Source organism: Euleptes europaea, chromosome 7, assembly GCF_029931775.1.
Source record: "Euleptes europaea isolate rEulEur1 chromosome 7, rEulEur1.hap1, whole genome shotgun sequence".
NCBI lineage: Eukaryota > Metazoa > Chordata > Lepidosauria > Squamata > Sphaerodactylidae > Euleptes > Euleptes europaea.
Window position 1 is genome coordinate 71,794,268 of NC_079318.1, and position 16,261 is coordinate 71,810,528.

Here is a 16,261-nt window from a genome sequence, read left to right on the forward strand (position 1 = left end):
CGCAGGGGCGGGGGGAGTGTCTGCGTCCGCCTCGGGCGCCAGGGAAGCCGCTGCACTGCGACAAGCGAAGAAGCAGGAGGGCGCGCGGGAGAGGGTCTCCGGCGGCGGCGCGCGCACGGGCCTCCTCCTCGATTGGCTGATTCGGACAGAGGGGAGGCGGGGTTGTTCGCTGCGCGGCGCGTTGATTGGCCGACTGGGCGTGAACGACCGGGCGTCTCTCCCTCCTTTCTCCTTGCCCTTCCCTCTTTTATGAGAAAAGGGCGGTAGTCAGTGTGTGTCTGTGTGGTGTGTGTGTGTCTGTGTGTAGCGGGGCTGCCAAAGGGTAGAGGTGGGCAGAGCAGGTGGGTGGGGGCTTTTCAGTCTGTAAGAATAGCAGCATCCCCTTTCCATCAGTTGAGCAGGGATGAAGGAAGGGTTAGGACAGCAGCTTTCCCAGTTGCTGGTCAATTTAATTTATTTTTATTGCTGGCAGTCTATTTAATTTGTATGAATTTCACCCCGTTGATATTTTAGCTCACTTTCGGTTTTTTTAAAATCGTGTTAGTGGATTTTTTTTTGGGGGGGGGGGTGCCTGCGCCCCTAATATTATTATAAGCTTCTTTGTCTACAGGGTTCCTGTGTAAATGTGACAAACTGAAAATAACAATAATATATATTTTTGGTACCATGGGGAATTCAATCCCAGTCCATCCAGAAATTGCTGTGGTTTAGTTTGTAGGGTCAAGAGTTCAGAAAATCATGGGGGGTTGTGTGTGGTGTTTCTGCTGTAGTTACCTCCCTGGTGAAATGAGGCAAAGGGCGGGTAGACCCTGAAAACAGGAGACTTGGTTAATCTCTTTGGTTGGGGTGTCCTGCAGCCCGAGATGCCTCTTAATATAAAGGACAACACTTTGAAATCAGGCAGCACTTTGGGAAAGAAGAGTTTGAACAGGGGCTTGCCAGAGAAGACAGCTTTGTGAAGTATGGGCCTTCATTTACCAGGAACAACAACAAAAAAGCACTGGGGACGATAATGAAAGCTATCCCACTTTCTCTTCATCCAGCAGACAGAGAAGTGGAGCGGGTGGGGTGGAGTGATGCTGAGGGATGCAGAAAGAAAGAGATCCGGGCTATGACAAGTACAGCCCACTCATGCCCAGCCTAGGATGCAAATTTGCCTCTTCCTTTTTGCCTGCCAGGAGAAACTAGCCAGGGCTGGGTGGAGCAGCTGACTCCTGAATCTGATCAAAACGCTTCTAGCTCTTTGTCTTCCCTCAGGATACATCTGTTTGGTCTGCTCCCTTTGCTGTCTCTCGTTTTGCTGAGAGTGGAGGGGCACGTTTGCATCATTTTGAACTGGGAGGACAGTCATCGGTTCAACTAGCAGCAGTCAGTTTCCATTGAATCATACTTCAGGTAACTAATGTTAATTGCTCATTTTTATTTATTTATTTATTTGCTTTTTTAAAATGTTCTCCAGCCTCCCCATCTAATGCTGCAGAAAGGGGTTAGGGCTGACTGGAAATTCTGGAAGGATGTGCAATTTCAAGGGCCTTCTGTACATTCCAACAGTCCGCTGCTTTTAGCCAGGGGGGCTCTTGCAGTTGTAATAGCTGCAGGTGAATGTCTGCAGTGAATGGTGTAAGGCGGAGAAAAATAGTTAAATAAACCTTTCCAGCTTTTGTTTGCTATCACGGGGGTCTCCTGTCTAAGTGTGTAATGCCTTTGTCATTTTTCTGCTGATGTTATTAACCTCATTTGTTTTAACACAAATCTCTCCAAATCTAGTAAAACCTGCCCAAATGTTGTTCGGTACAGAGAGACAGCTTTTACATTTTCATTACTTTAGTATTCAGAGAAGGTTCTCATCCTTCTTGTTTTTTGATAGGAGCTTATTTTGCCTTGGAAAAGTCTAGGAATATCCACAAGATCTTTGGATAGGATTTTTTTGTGCCTCCTTTTGTGCTGCAGCTTTCTCTGAAATGCTTACTTCTTTCACAGCGCAAACTTTCTAGAACCCGTCAAAGCCTTTTAATATTTACGTTGCCATATCTCTGATTCCTTTCTAGAAAACTTTAATTTTGAAATATACAACTGTCTTGTGCATAAACTGTCTCTCCTACACTACTGTTCCTATCCTATAGATATATTTTCTTATGTAATTTTAGATGTAGGTGATACTCGTTGCCCTGTGATTGTTTATCTGTGAAGCATGTTGGACCAATTCATGTGGAAATGAATGCAAGCTCGTTCATGTGCCTTTTCAGTTCCACATATATATTTTTATTTAGTTCTTTATTCTGAGAAATGGGGGTAAACAGCTCATGCAGCCATAAACACCCTTGAGGTGACCAGTGTGCACTCTTTGGGGGAAAAGTATGGATTGTTACTAACCTCCTAAACTTTCAGGTACCACGCCTGTGGCCCCATCCTTTGGTGCAGTATTGTATTCTCATGTGCATGCTTGAGTCAAATCTTAATTTCATGGTGGATGGCTAAGAACATTTGCGTTAGGGTCTGTGTTTGTACCCTCCTTGCTCACTGGAAAACTTTCCAATATTTTGCACTTAGCTCTGTTTGATCTTGCTCTTCTTACTTCTTTCTCTGAAGAAATGTGAGAAGGATTCATTCACTTCTCAAACTGTGAGAAGGGACAGATTCTGCTACCTATGTATCATTTGGGAAGGTCACTATCTTGTGGCCTGGTTAAGACGGCCCAATGGGACTGGGAAGTGATGGGAAATAGTTCTTGACCCCGTAGCAACCTGAACTTTTTCTTTCTTTCTTTTGTTAAAACCTACTGACTTTATAACTTCAAGAACCAAAATATTTTCTAATCATTTCAGAGAAATTTAAAATAAATGACGAGTAAGCTGATTTTGCTGGGCATTACATGAAGTTGTTATATGATGTAATGTTTCTCTGTCCCTACAAGACATGTTTGGAGTAGGGTTGCAAAGATGCATAATATCTCTGACAAATGTCAATGGACATTGATCGGTATACTTAGATAATAGCCATATAGTCTCATGTCCTCTTTATGGAGAAGAAAACCTAGACTATAATTTCATGGCTTCAAAAGCTGTGTATAGGATGCAACTTGCCATCTACCGTGTTGCTAGACCAAAGCTTTATGCTTGCCATGTCTGAGAACGTTTGAGAAAGGCTGAGATAGTTGAGTTAAAGGTGATAATTCACTCAGAGCTAACTTTGTTGTATTGTTATGGTTTAACATGGGAATGCTAAGAAGTACTCTACAATAAAGAAACCATGGAGTGCTAACATTTATTTTACTAGTTTATTTTATTTCTTGTCTGCCTTTCTTGCTGAGACTGAAGGCAGAATGTGTGTGTGTGTAAAGTGCCGACAAGTCGCAGCCGACTTATGGCGACCCCTTTTGGGGGTTTTCATGGCAAGAGACTAACAGAGGTGGTTTGCCAGTGCCTTCCTCTGCACAACAGCCCTGGACTTCCTTGGTGGTCTCCCATCCAAATACTAACCAGGGCTGACCCTGCTTAGCTTCTGAGATCTGATGAGGCTAGCCTGGGCCATCCAGGTCAGGGTTGAAGGTGGAATACACAGCATTAAAACAATGCAATCCAATATCATGCCATATCCATTTAACAGTGAAGTAGGACTAGGATTATACTGTAATCACATAAAAAACCCCACAGAGCAAGGCATCTGATATCTAGTCTTGGAGCTATCAAGAGATAGGATGAAGTATTCACTTCAGGAGGAATATTGTAAGGGACAAATTGAGAGGATGGCTGGATCCATGCCCCCACCCCCGCTGGAAGAATAGAAGCTGCACTGGTTGCTTTGGTATTCCCCACATGGAGGGTGATGTGTGAGTAGGGTTGCTAACCTCTGGAGGGGGGTTGGAATTCTCCTGGAATTACAACTGAACTCCAGATTACAGGGATCCTAGTTTCTCCAGATCCTGGAGAAAATGGCTACTTCAGAGGGTGGACTCCATGGCATTACATCCCCTCAGAGCTCCCTTCCTAAATCTCCAGGGGTTTCCCAACCTAGAGCTGGCGACCCTATGTGAGGGATAGAGGTGCATACAAATTCTCCCTCAGCCCACTGCCACCAGCTTCTTCTCCAACTGAAGAAGGATTAACAAAATGCATCCCTCTCCCCTCCATGTAGTCTTCTTCTCACAGGCACCAGAGAAAGGAAAATGGCTATGTTGCTTCCTCCTTTCCTGGGAGCCCTGTGGGAAGGTCAGGCTCAGCTCACCATGCCCTGGCCTTCCAGTTTGCTGTATGTCACATGGAATTCTGTATGTCATGCAGAATTACCAGGAAAAGAGGAAATGGCACAGGCTCCTCCCTTCTCGGGTACCTTTGTGAAGTAAGAATATAATTCCTGCCCCACATTTTGTTACCCCTCCCATCCTGCAGAGGCAGCAGCTCATGGGCAAGTGATGGGGCAGCTGGCCTTTTTAGCTCAAGTGGCAAAAGGGCCTGGGCTGGCCCCTGATCATGTCACAGGGCACTGCATGCAAGTGCAAAAAAAAAAAAAAAAAAAAAAAGACCCTAGGCAAATACGTTTGTGAAGGAGCCTTATACCCAATTAAGCCGTTTAGTGCATTTAGTTTAGTACTGCCTCCTCTGAACAACAGGGTCTCAGGCTGAGAAAGGTCTCTTCTGTGCCTGTACCTGAAATCATTTGGGCAGAAATACTAGGTATTGAATTTGGGACCTCCTCCATAAAATTGTGGGTGCTGCCAGTGAGTCATGCCTGATTTTTGTATATTTATTTATTTATTTAGCGATTTATAGCCCGCCCTCCCCGGACAAGGCCAGGCTCAGGGCAGGTATACTGTAAACTAACTGCTGCTGACCAAAACAAAATTAGCTTGCCTCAAGCCAGGAACAATTACAGTACTTGCCTTTTGTATTAAAGTGTTTTTCAGGCTGGAAGGAATTGTTTGCTTATAGACTCAGTGGCATAACTTGCTCCTGCCACAGACAAGATGCACTTGGAAGAGCTCATTATCTACTCAGACGGATAGCTTAAATTAATAATGTGCTGCTAGCAATATGGTCTTTTTGAGCCTCTTATAAAACAGAAAACAGAAAACAGAACCTTTATTGGCATTAACTTGAGCCTCTTATAAGATAAGAAAATGTCCTGAAAGTAGTTACTCATGCCTCTCCTGATGTGGGTTAACTTTTAAAAAAGCATGAAAGGCAGTATCTGAAGAAGTGAGCTGTGGCTCACGAAAGCTCGTACCTTGCCAGAAATTTTGTTAGTCTAGAAAACCGTGTTGGCGAACCTATGGCACTCGTACCAAGTCCAGCATGCCGAGCCCTCTCTGTGGGCACGCGCGTGGGTGGCGGGGTTTTTATGGGAGCGCTGCGCCGTTCAAAGCCCCCCTCTTTCCTGGACTCCCCACCGCCCAGCTGCAGGCAGCGCGGAGCCCTTCAAACCGCCCCCCTTCCCTGGACTCCCCGCAGCCCCCTCCTTGCCGAGCTGGGAGGAAATCGCAGTATTCAGGTTAAATTGCCGTGTTGGCACTTTGCGATAAATAAGTGGGTTTTGGGTTGCAGTTTGGGCACTCGGTCTCTAAAAGGTTCGCCATCATTGGTCTAAGGTGCTACTGGACTTTGGCTCTTTTCTACCTAAAAAAAGCAGTGTGTATATGCACAGGGAGGGAGGGGTTAAATCTTTCCATTCATGCTGGTTTCTCAGTAAAAAAAAAAAACCCTCTTCCCCCCCAAAAAGCTGTGGTTAGGCACTTTAGGAAACAAAGAGGTATCTTTTTGTACATCTTGGGGGGCGGGGGAAGGTACACTTTCCAGTGTCTTAGTTCCTTTGATCTTTCAAAGGGAGGATCCAATAGGAAAGTACTGAATTAGAATTCATTAACAAATTCAAGGTAATTTACTGCCCAGGCTTCTTTGGTTTCTTCATTTGCTATAGATACTAATGTCTCAGCATCACTCAGCTGTACTTTTTGTATGGTCTCTGTAGTGCCTTATTAAATCTGCTTAACATGTCTTAGAATGTATTTCTCTTCACATTGCCTTCCTATCAGCAGTGGGGATTATGGTCCTGTGCCATATTAAAGACTGTTTCTGAAACTCCCACCCATTTGGAAAAGGGCTTACCATTGCCATGTGTCTGAGAGGACTTCTATCTGAGAAGTTCTCTTAGGCATGCAGAGCTAGATGCATAGTTCTTTGGATTATGTCCTGTTTCTGCCTTTTCTTATTTAGCCTTTGCACTGAACAAGTTGGTGCAGTGCAATGTTCAAAAGCATAGCCTGAGGGCCAAGTCTCTCGTTCTAATCTCAGTTCCCCTGTTAACTCCTTGTGTGACCTTGTGCAGCCTCAGCCTATTCATCTGTAATAGGCCAGTGTTGTCATTCCTGTAACTTGCCTGGTTTGCTGCAGAAATAAAAGTGAAGTGCTTTGTGCCCTTGTAAAAAGAATGATATAAATGCTAAGAAATATTACTGAAATTCACTGGGAACTGAGCTGTACACGAGTGCAGTCCCGTTATTCTTAATGCTGTTATATCAGTGAAATTTGTTCCTGTGGTCCTTCAGCAGCAAACTTGCCCTTTCTAATGAAAGACTGAATCTGCTTTTCAGTAACTGGATAGAAAGAGAGAAAGAGGCATGTGTATATCCACGTGCATAAATGGTAGAGCACTGGGATAAGTCTCTAATATTGCACCCAAAAAGGTAGAGGGTTTCTAAAAAAAATGTTTATTTAAAAATTTCCAGCCAATTGTCGTTAGCAATATCATCCTTTGTTGCACTGCGTAAACTTACAGAGTTAAACTTTTGCAGAATTATTTATCTATGAGTGTGGCCAAAGCCCCTAAGCAGGAGTACGCCTCAAAAGGGTTCCTTCTCTGCCCATACTGCTCTCATCACGCTTGTCCACGGATCATGTGCTGGTGGGAAAGAAACGTTGCTAAATAACTGTCAGCTACTTCTTGCTCCAGGATGATTTGTCTTGCTATAATTAGTTGGACAGAATATAATGAAATCTGGAGGTGGGTTCTTTTGTCACTTTTTAATTAGCTAATTAAACAAAAAAAGCCAATGATTCAGTTTGACACTGAGCACTGTTTGATTATTTTAGGATAAAATCCAATCGAAACTGTACAACTGAATTTCCTGTAGCCTGGAGTTGAAATTAACAATACCACAGTTAATGTCCTAGACTTGTTTTTGCTTCCCTTCCTGAATTCTCTCACATTTGCTTTCTATTGTGATTCATTATTCAAGAAAGAGGAGACTATTAATAGTAACTCTCAGCAGTTTCCTACTGAGCAGAAATTTCTCTTTCTTCCTTTAGGTGTCAAAGTGTGATATGACTTCCACTGTGCTTTATGTAGGGACATTTTTTAACGCTTCTAAGAAAATTCCTTCTTAAAAATACACATGCAGAGCGACCATTTAGGCCCTGTGTTTGTAGCATTTAGGGTGATGATTGGCTAGCTTTTATGGGGGAATACTGGGATTCCTTGGCTATTTCTTAGTGATTCCTCCAATCAGTAACCAGGAACAAGCTTCCCTGAAAGGAAATCACCAGTCTTCCCATGCGTGGCTGCAGGAGAGCGTTGAGTATATTGTAGTATACACTCTTGGCTCACATGAGGTGAACCTGAGCCCCAGGAAGCCTGGACAGTGTGCTGGAGCAGTATATGTGCCTTGAATGCCTGTTTGCAATGATTGTGGGTTTCATGGGAGGTGAGAAGTGGGGCATGGCTACAGACCTGTAAAGAGCTCCCTGAAGACTGAAATGTTTGAAAACAATTTCTCTAGAGTGCTGTGATTTTTCTCTCTCTCTCTTTCAAACACACTTATCATCTTTTCTTTCCAATTTACACGGGACAATCTGTTGATGAATGGTAGAGCTGATGCTGTATATACAACAAAGTCCTAAATTTAAATTCCTAGTAACTCCAGTTAAAGGAAGTCTTCATAGTTGGGCTGAGAAAGACTTTTGCCCGACAGCTAGAAGAGTTGCTGCTAGAAAGCGCTGGGCTAGTTGGACCAGGGCTTTGACGCTGTAAAAGGCATGTATGCTGTCAAAAGTTAATATTTAAGGGTGACAGGATGGTCAAGAACAAAACAACAAAATGGTGGAGTGCGAGTCCTCACAACCCCAGGATAATAAGCTACCACCAGTTCCTTTAACTAACCTGTCAGCCAGAGACCAAGGGATTGAGTCTCCAGCCTTCCTAGGTCTAAATCAAGAAGTCATCCCTATAAGGTGGGATGTTTTTAATTTGAGTTCCAAAGACAACTGTTCTGGTAGCTGTAGCCAGCAAGGGCTAAAGTACTGGATTCAGATTGACGCTCCAAAACCCAAGAACACCACAAAATATAATTAATAAGGTTTGTTAAAGGAATGTGGAGAGATATACAATATCAGAGCAGTAAACAGCAATGATAAAATAATAAAAGCTAAATATCTAATCTAAGCACTTTTATAAGCATTGATTCTCTAATCTACTTGTTACCTGACCAGATAGAGTCCAACACAGTTGGACTCTGTTGGACTCGATCTGGTGTTCCAGCCTTCAAGACCCACCTGGTCCAGAATCAAGAAGTGTTCCAAAGGCAGATATAATCCAGACAAAGGGCAGAGACTAGAATGAAGGATCGGTTTTGCCAAACTGTCTATGTTAACATGATTCCAGTTAACCAATCAAAAGGGGTGTTAGCCGGGTGACCTTAACCAGTCAGGTGTGTTGCTAGCATGAGACCATGTACTCTGCAGCTGTACGGGCCCAGTTAAGCAAGCCAACTTCTCCCATCCAAGGGTCCTTGAACTAATGAGATGGAATGTGTAGGCAAAACTCCCTCCCAGCTCTCTTCGCCTTGGAACTTCTAGGCCCCATGACTTCAGCCACACCTGTTTCAGACTCCCATCTCTTATCTCTCTTCTCTGAAACTGCAGTCAGCATGACCTAGAGTTCTGAGAGAGGGAAGCTTCCATGATTTTTACTAGTCCAGAAGCTTGAACCAATGTTTCTGAAAAGCCAAGAGACTGCTAGGCCAGCCAGTCTCTTGACATATGCTTTCTTATTATTGTAATCGGAGCTAAATATCCATGGTAGGTCTTAACCTCCTCACCCTGCCACTGCTCTGAAATGTATCCGAACTGTTTGACTGTACCATATGTCAGTGCTGACACATCAATATCAAATATTTATACCTCTCTTTGAGACTAAAATGAAGGGGTGCAGCAGTCAGCACAATAGATAGAAAACATAATTTGTTCCAAAAAGACACTAATATCCTCACATGATTATACAGGTGTGGACTCGTCTTTTCTTCTGGTGCTTTAGCCAGTAGGACATGGACACAGAGTCCTTATTGTATACGTATCATTTTCAAGCACTGTCTATCTTCTCCTCTCCCTTTTTTAAAAAAGAAGAGTTGGTTTTTATACCCCGATTTTCTCTACCTTTTAAGGAGTTTCAAACCGGCTTACAATCACCTTCCCTTCCCCTCCCCACAACAGATACCTAGTGAGGTAGGTGAGGCCAACAGAGCTCTGTGACTAGCCCAAGGTCGCCCAGCTGGCTTCATGTGTAGGAGTGGGGAAACCAACCAGGTTCACCAGATTAGAGTCTGCTGCTTTTAACTACTACACCACGCTGGGGGAAATGGTGGAAGCAGGCCTTGCTGTCTTTTCCTTCTGCCAGCTGCAGAATGGGCTGGCCGCTGAGAGGCCCTGGTCTGGGAAAAGATGTGTCCCAGTAGACCTGTGGAAGGAGCATTACTGGGTGTCTGTAACACACTGCTTTCCACAGCCAGCATTCTTTCCCCTCCCCATCTTCAATCCCAGAAAAGTCTATATGTGAGTGGGTGTATGGAAGAGATCTGTGTCTTTTGAAGAACAAATTATTTTGTGGAGGGTTGTGGCGCTGGTTCTGTCCACAACCCCAAAGCAAGGAGAAGTTCCCACAACAGTGCCATAAAGTTTCGTTTCCTTTTAGGTGAGAGAACACTGCAAAACATGGAAGTTTTATGATGTGTTTTTGTTTCTGCCTTTTGCTTCTGTCTTCCTAGTGCCTGATGATGAGTCGTGGATATTCTGAAAACAATAATTTCCCATATGACACTAATCAAATGGTTTTGGACATGATCCTCTGCTCTTTAATTGGGGTCCCTCAGCCTATCAACTGGGACAGCGTGGCAAGGCTAGTGCCAGGCTATTCATCCAAAGAAGTAAGTTTTCTCTGTCTTTTCCCTGGCTCCTAAATCTTGCATAGAGCAGTAGCATATTGTTATGATGACGAGCGGGGTAACCAAGGAAGGCAGCTCCATGATCTCCCCAACATGCTGATTCCATTGCCAAAGTTCTGACAGAGCTTGGGGCAGGGGATTGCTTACGTTGATTCTGTCATCCTGGACCTTAAACTCACTGCTGGAATGTGAACTTGAGGTAGAAATCTAATCGGGCAAGATGCCCATAACATCAACATTTAGACCATATTTTTATACTTGTAGTTTTAAGAAGAAGCAGCTCTGACTTATGGGTGGGCTGTCAGGCATGTACCCAGGCCTCAAAGGCTTTTTGCAGAGTAAATAATTAACACAAGGGTGGTAGATGAGATGAAGACTGCAAATAAAAGCCAGTTTTAGTCTGCTAGCTCAAACTGCATACCACTGGTGAAGTGAAGAGAATGCTCTGCCTTCCTCCTCTCTGAGGTCATCTTCATACAGGCCATTCTTTCTGATGTTTAAGGCTTTTGTGTTGCCCAGTAATGCATGAGAGGAAATCAAATGGACATTGCAGCCAGGGGAGATTTTACATTAATGTTAGAAACTAATTGAAAACAAAGCCAATTTTAACCATTCACAATTTTAACCATTGTTTGTGACAGTTACCTTCCGTTGACCCTTCTTCAGCACTGACGTCCTGTACTTAGCAGGCACCTATTGTGATTTCTAAAGGGAGAGAACTAGATGGGCAAGGAGGCGGAGCAAGCAGTCCACTGTGACATCACTTGGCTGCCTTGCCTACTTCTAGAGCTGACGTTTGTGGAGTGCTGCGATGTCATGGTGCTATAGAAGGATGGATCAAGCTGGAGCTCCTTCCCTGCTAATGTGCTTGCTTAGCAGCACTGAAGGAAACTTTGGGTTGTGTTACTTTTGATGCCCTTGCTAAATCCTCGCCAGTGGTGGGTACCTGTTGGTCAGGCTTCCCTTGAGCCTGTGAATTGATATTTCTGTAAGAAGGCTGCTTAGATATCTGACAAGGGCCTCGTTTTCTAGCTGCCACCAGAGATTTGGGCCTTTTTCTGAGACTACAGCCCTTTCTTCCCACCTGCCTTTTCATAGGGAAGTGAGATGAAAGAAAAAGACTGATGCCTTACAGGATCATGGAAGCGAAAGATTCTTTGCCCTTGTCTGGCAGTCTGTGGGAAACGTGGTGTCTGTGTGCATTTGCAGATAGTGTGCTAGGAAGGATGATTGCCACTGAAGGATTTTTCTCTGTGAACCCTTCTGATAAACGCTCAAGTGCCCTCCAGGGATTCTGATATATATTTGGCTTGGCAGAACTAGGACGTAGTTATCGGATGGTTCCAATTTGCAACCTTGTACTGGGACCTGAAAGAATGGTACAGAGCGCTTATATGTGTTGCTTTAATATTTCAAATTATGATGTTACATCTTGGACTTTGAACAGAACTAGAGCTTAGAGATGCAACGCATGCTTTGTGTACTGAAGCTTTTGGTTCCAGCCCCTGCGCCAGGATTTTCCCCTAGAAGGATCTTGTGTTCCATGGGTGGGGAAGTCCTTTTCTTGGGAGCTTTGAAAGCTGTTGCCAGTCAGGACAGATAATAGCGGGCTCAATGTGCCAGTTGTCTGGTGGGTTGCCACAACTCCTTTATTGCTAGTACTGCAGGCACATATGTTGGTGCAAATATTTTGGATTAGCATGCCATGTCACAAAAGCAAAACAGGCTTGCAGGTTTTGCTTGCATACAAGGCTGGAAAAACAACGTTCAAAACCTCAGTTGCAGGCGTTAAACCAAAAACTAGTGACCTGCATCAGACCATTCGAGCATCAGGATAAAAATGGCTTTACATCACTAGAATGGGTGTCCTGGGATTTTTTTTCCAGCCTTGTTTTGGGCTGCAGGATCAAGCAGAGCACCTCCTGTGTTTATCTTTTGACAGTGTGCAAAAAGGTTTGACGAACTGAAAAGCAGCGGAAATTCTCCAGTTGATAACCATTATAATCCACTAATGGCAAGTGGTGGAAGCCCTGTGGAAACGCTAGCCACTTACATAAAATCCTCACTCCTTGATGCCCAGGGAGAGTTACAGGAGCCTCCTAGTGAACCAGATGCCATTTCCATGAATGGTAGGTTTTCAAATGGTTATTCTTTAGAACATATAAGATGAAAAAGATGGTATAAGCAACGCTATGGTAAAGCTGTGTGCAGCAAATTCAGATGCGGGTATTTTTTTTTAATATTGATATATCCATCTAGACGTTTTTATTTTATTACATGGCCCATTTGGTGTTGAAAGTAGAGAAATGTGGTTGTGTGTCTTTATCCCTACACTATTGCTTTGATTCTCTTGTAATTTTGATTATACGGGTTACTTTAGAAAGAATGCTTGAGGAGCTTTATAATCCAGAGATTTTTTTTATAATGCAGAGGTTCAAAGGCTTTTTTAAAAAGTACATTACTCTTTAAAAGAAGCAAGTTCATGTTTGTGCATCAGCTTAGTAGCTGCTGGTGATATCAGACTCCTGTAGATATACTTTAAGTGAATGAAATGTCATGTGACACCTTAAAGATTAACTGGTTTATCGTAGCCTGAGATTTTATGACTTGAGAAAGCGGTTTATGAAGATTCAGCCTGCAGTAATAAATCATAAGCCAGCTAAAACATCATGAAGGTGCTTCATTCTGGTGTGAGTGGGACAGAGGGTGTGACAGAGCACATGCATTGCATCTCAAAGGTTCAGTCTCAAGTTAAAGGCTCTCAGGCTGGACTAGGGAAGACCTCTACATGAGACCCTGAACAGGTGTGACGCTGCCTTCTACTGAGGGACAAACAACACAAGATGTTCTGTGAACATGACTTGCTTTCCTGCAGCCTCACAGACGGTGTAGGGAACATCCATTTAAAACTCTGCAGGCTCCCAGTTGAGCCTTTGGGCTGTGGAGAGGGGCTCCTGCTTTCCTTCCCCCTGTGCCGTTTTCCCCAAACTGAAACAGCCTCGGGGAAATTATTTGCCCCTCTTTGGAGCCGCATATGCAAGTTTGGCCTTGAGCCTGACCTTCGGCCAGTCTAGATAATTGTTCTCCTCTGACTGTCAGCAAGCATCCAGAGTTTCAGGCAGAGATAGATCTCTCTTGGCTTTTGCTACTCGAGATCCTTTACATTTAGATTTCATGAAGAGTGTATGTATGCATTGGCCTAGGAAAGTAGAGATAAGAATGAGAAAGTGATGGGTGGTAGTATGATTCATTTATTTGAAATGAATATCCTGCCTTGCCTCTGTGGACTCAAGGTGACTAACAGAACAACAACAGGTTGCAAGGATATCAAAACAGCAGAACGTGATAAAACAACACACAGGTTAAAAACACAGTCAGATCTATGGGGAGGGGGGAAAGTTGACCCTCCATCAGATGTCCCCGAAATGAAACCACCTTACACGCCTTCTTATATGCGAAGAGTGAACACACATGAATACATGAACCTGCCTTATGCTGAATCAGACCCTTGGTCCATCAAAGTCAGTATTGTCCACTCAGACCGCAGCAGCTCTCCAGGGTCTCAGGCAGAGGTCTTCCACATCACCTACTTGCCTAGTCCCTTTAACTGGAGATACCAGGGATTGAACCTGGGACCTTCTGCATGCCAAGCAGAGGCTCTACCACTGAGCCATGGCCCCTCCCCGAGTGGCATCTTCCTCTGCATCCACTCTGGTAGGCCATCCCAGGGGATGGGACTGACCACAGAGAAAGCCAAACCCTAAGTGTTTCCATATGGACAGTCCTAAGAGCAGTATCAAATAAAGAAATGTCTGTTGGGAAGAGATCCTTATGCTGTGTCAGACCGTTGGTTTGCCTAGCTCAACATTATCTGCTGTAATTGACAGGGACTCTCCAGGATCTTAGGCAGAGAAAGATCTTTCCCAACACCTGCTTTCTGAGAGCTTTAACTGGAGTTATCAAAGATGGAACCTGGGATTTTGCATGTAAAATGTGCTCTACCCACAGAGCCATGGTCCCTCCCTGAGAAAGCAAGAGAAGAGAGATGGACAATGCACACAGGAGATAGCTAGGATGGCAGATGCCGGGAGAGAAGAAGATGAGTGATACTGAGAGCCTGTAAAGGGGTTTCCAGGGCAGGAGAGAAAACAAGAGAGAAAATGAGATTCTGTTGCAACCTGCTGAATAGGTAACTAGGTATGGAGGGTTTATTATAAATGTACTGGCCAAAAGGTTGGCTTCGGGTTTGTTGCTATGATGGTCGTTCCTGGTCAGGTCCTAATAGGGAGTGGTGTCTTGGATGGCCCAGGATAGCCTGATCTTGTCAGATCTCTGAAGCTAATCAGTGTCGACCCTGGTTAGCTTTTGGATGGGAGACTGCCAAGAAAGTCCAGGGCTGCTATGCAGAGGCAGGCGCTGGCAAACCACCTCTGTTTGTCTCTTACCTTGAAAACCCCATGAGGTCACCACAAGTCAGCTGTGACTTGACGGCCCTTTCCACCACCAGTAATAGGGAGCTAGTCCAAGGTTTTTGTCTGTTTGCAGTAGCTATCTTGTTGACATCACAGATCTTGGAGTTTGTCCCAGTGCTGTCAAAGAGATCTCATCACTATTTATTTGGGACAGGAAGTGTGTTTTGAACAGTAAAGGAAGCAGTAGCTGGTTTGTTCAAGACACATTTAAGGGCAAGTCTTCCAGACATAAACATCCTGGCTTCCCTGTTTTAACCTTTAGGCAAGAAATAGGCAGTGCGTGGAGTTGTATTTGGGGAGGAAAAAAGGTAGAAAACTGGGTTGAACAGAGTGAAATGATAGAGCATGCGTGTGTGTGTGCTGCTTTCTCTCAATGTGCTGTGGGCAGAATGTGTGGATGTTGTGCTCAGAGGCAGCGGTTTGCCAAATGGTGCAGCAGCCTATTTTCATCTTCCCATAGACAGGATGGTTCAGGAGACAGAATGTAGTTTAATAGGTAGCTGGTAAGGTGTTTCCTCAGATGCTTTTCTACCCCTTCTCCCCCTCCCTTTTTTCCTGTACAAGACACTTGTGTTTCAAAGGATTTGGGACCTTGTTACCTGTTCCCCTGGAATGGATTTGATTGCCTTTGGGAAAAGTAAGTGGAAAGGGTTTCCTTCTAGCGGTGTCTTTCTTGCCTCTGGGCACAGGACCACCAATTGCCAGACACATAATGAGAAACACCATCTCGCCACTGCGATGTCCTAATGCTTTTTCTCCCCCCTTGTATTTAAGGAAGGCCAAGTGTAGCTTCCTCAAGGAATTGCTCTTCAGAAAGTGAGAAATGCCCTGCACATAAAAGTGGAGAAAATGCTGATGAAACACAAGGGTAGGAAGATGGTTGTTTGCTTTGGGGGAAAGCTAGGTAACCCCGAGATCTGTGTAATTCTGTTTGTTGTACATACACACCACTGCTTGGGATTATAGCTTGGCATATTTGGTGGGTTTGGGGGCGTTTGTGATGGCCTCAAGAAAAAAAAAGGCACACTTATTAAGTTGATCCCCCTAATTAGGCCTTTGAAACAAATGTACAAATCTGGGGAAAGCCTAGTTATTAAATAATTTGCAGATTCCTTCTTAGAATAGTTATCGACTCCTGCTCTGGGAATCTTGGGAGTCTTCAAGTGTCCCTTACTTCTCCCATCTTTGAACATTCAATATAAATGGAGGTCTGGTCAGCTCTCAGATCTCTGGGCACAGTTTGGGGTCTCCCCACAATCTTGGCTTGGGGGGGATATTTAATCCTGATTGGCTGGCATGGGGTTCCTTTATTGCAAGCTTTGCACCTTCCTTGAGGGGGAGGGTCATGTTTCCATATCAATGTGCTGCTTTTTGATGCTTCAGTAAGGACAACCTTTTCTTCTTTTTTTACCCCCCCCCCCAAAAAAAACATGATTGGGAGGGAGGGGGTAAAATGTAAGAATGCCGTTATATGGGTGTCTTCTTCCCCCCGCCCCAGTGCCCCATATACATCTTGCCAAGCTTTTTAAAATGTCACTTGTAGGAAGGGTGTGATCAGTGATGTCTCTTCTACCTTTCTCCT

The 16,261-nt window shown here is 44.2% G+C and overlaps 1 protein-coding gene across 3 annotated transcripts in view; it reads left to right on the top strand.

Annotated features, from left to right (window-relative positions):
- Window positions 1–1,361: 1,361 nt before the first annotated feature.
- Window positions 1,362–16,261, top strand: part of SANBR (SANT and BTB domain regulator of CSR) — a 40,160-nt gene continuing 25,260 nt past the window's right edge. Inside the window, exons 1-4 of one of the 3 annotated variants that reach the window (XM_056852750.1) lie at window positions 1,362–1,395; window positions 10,031–10,189; window positions 12,150–12,336; window positions 15,454–15,547. In XM_056852750.1, the coding sequence (XP_056708728.1) occupies window positions 10,037–10,189; window positions 12,150–12,336; window positions 15,454–15,547 (434 nt within the window). In that variant the 5' untranslated portion in view covers window positions 1,362–1,395; window positions 10,031–10,036. The remainder of the gene's footprint in view (window positions 1,396–10,030; window positions 10,190–12,149; window positions 12,337–15,453; window positions 15,548–16,261) is intronic. The other 2 variants (XM_056852747.1, XM_056852748.1) reach the window with 2 other exon arrangements.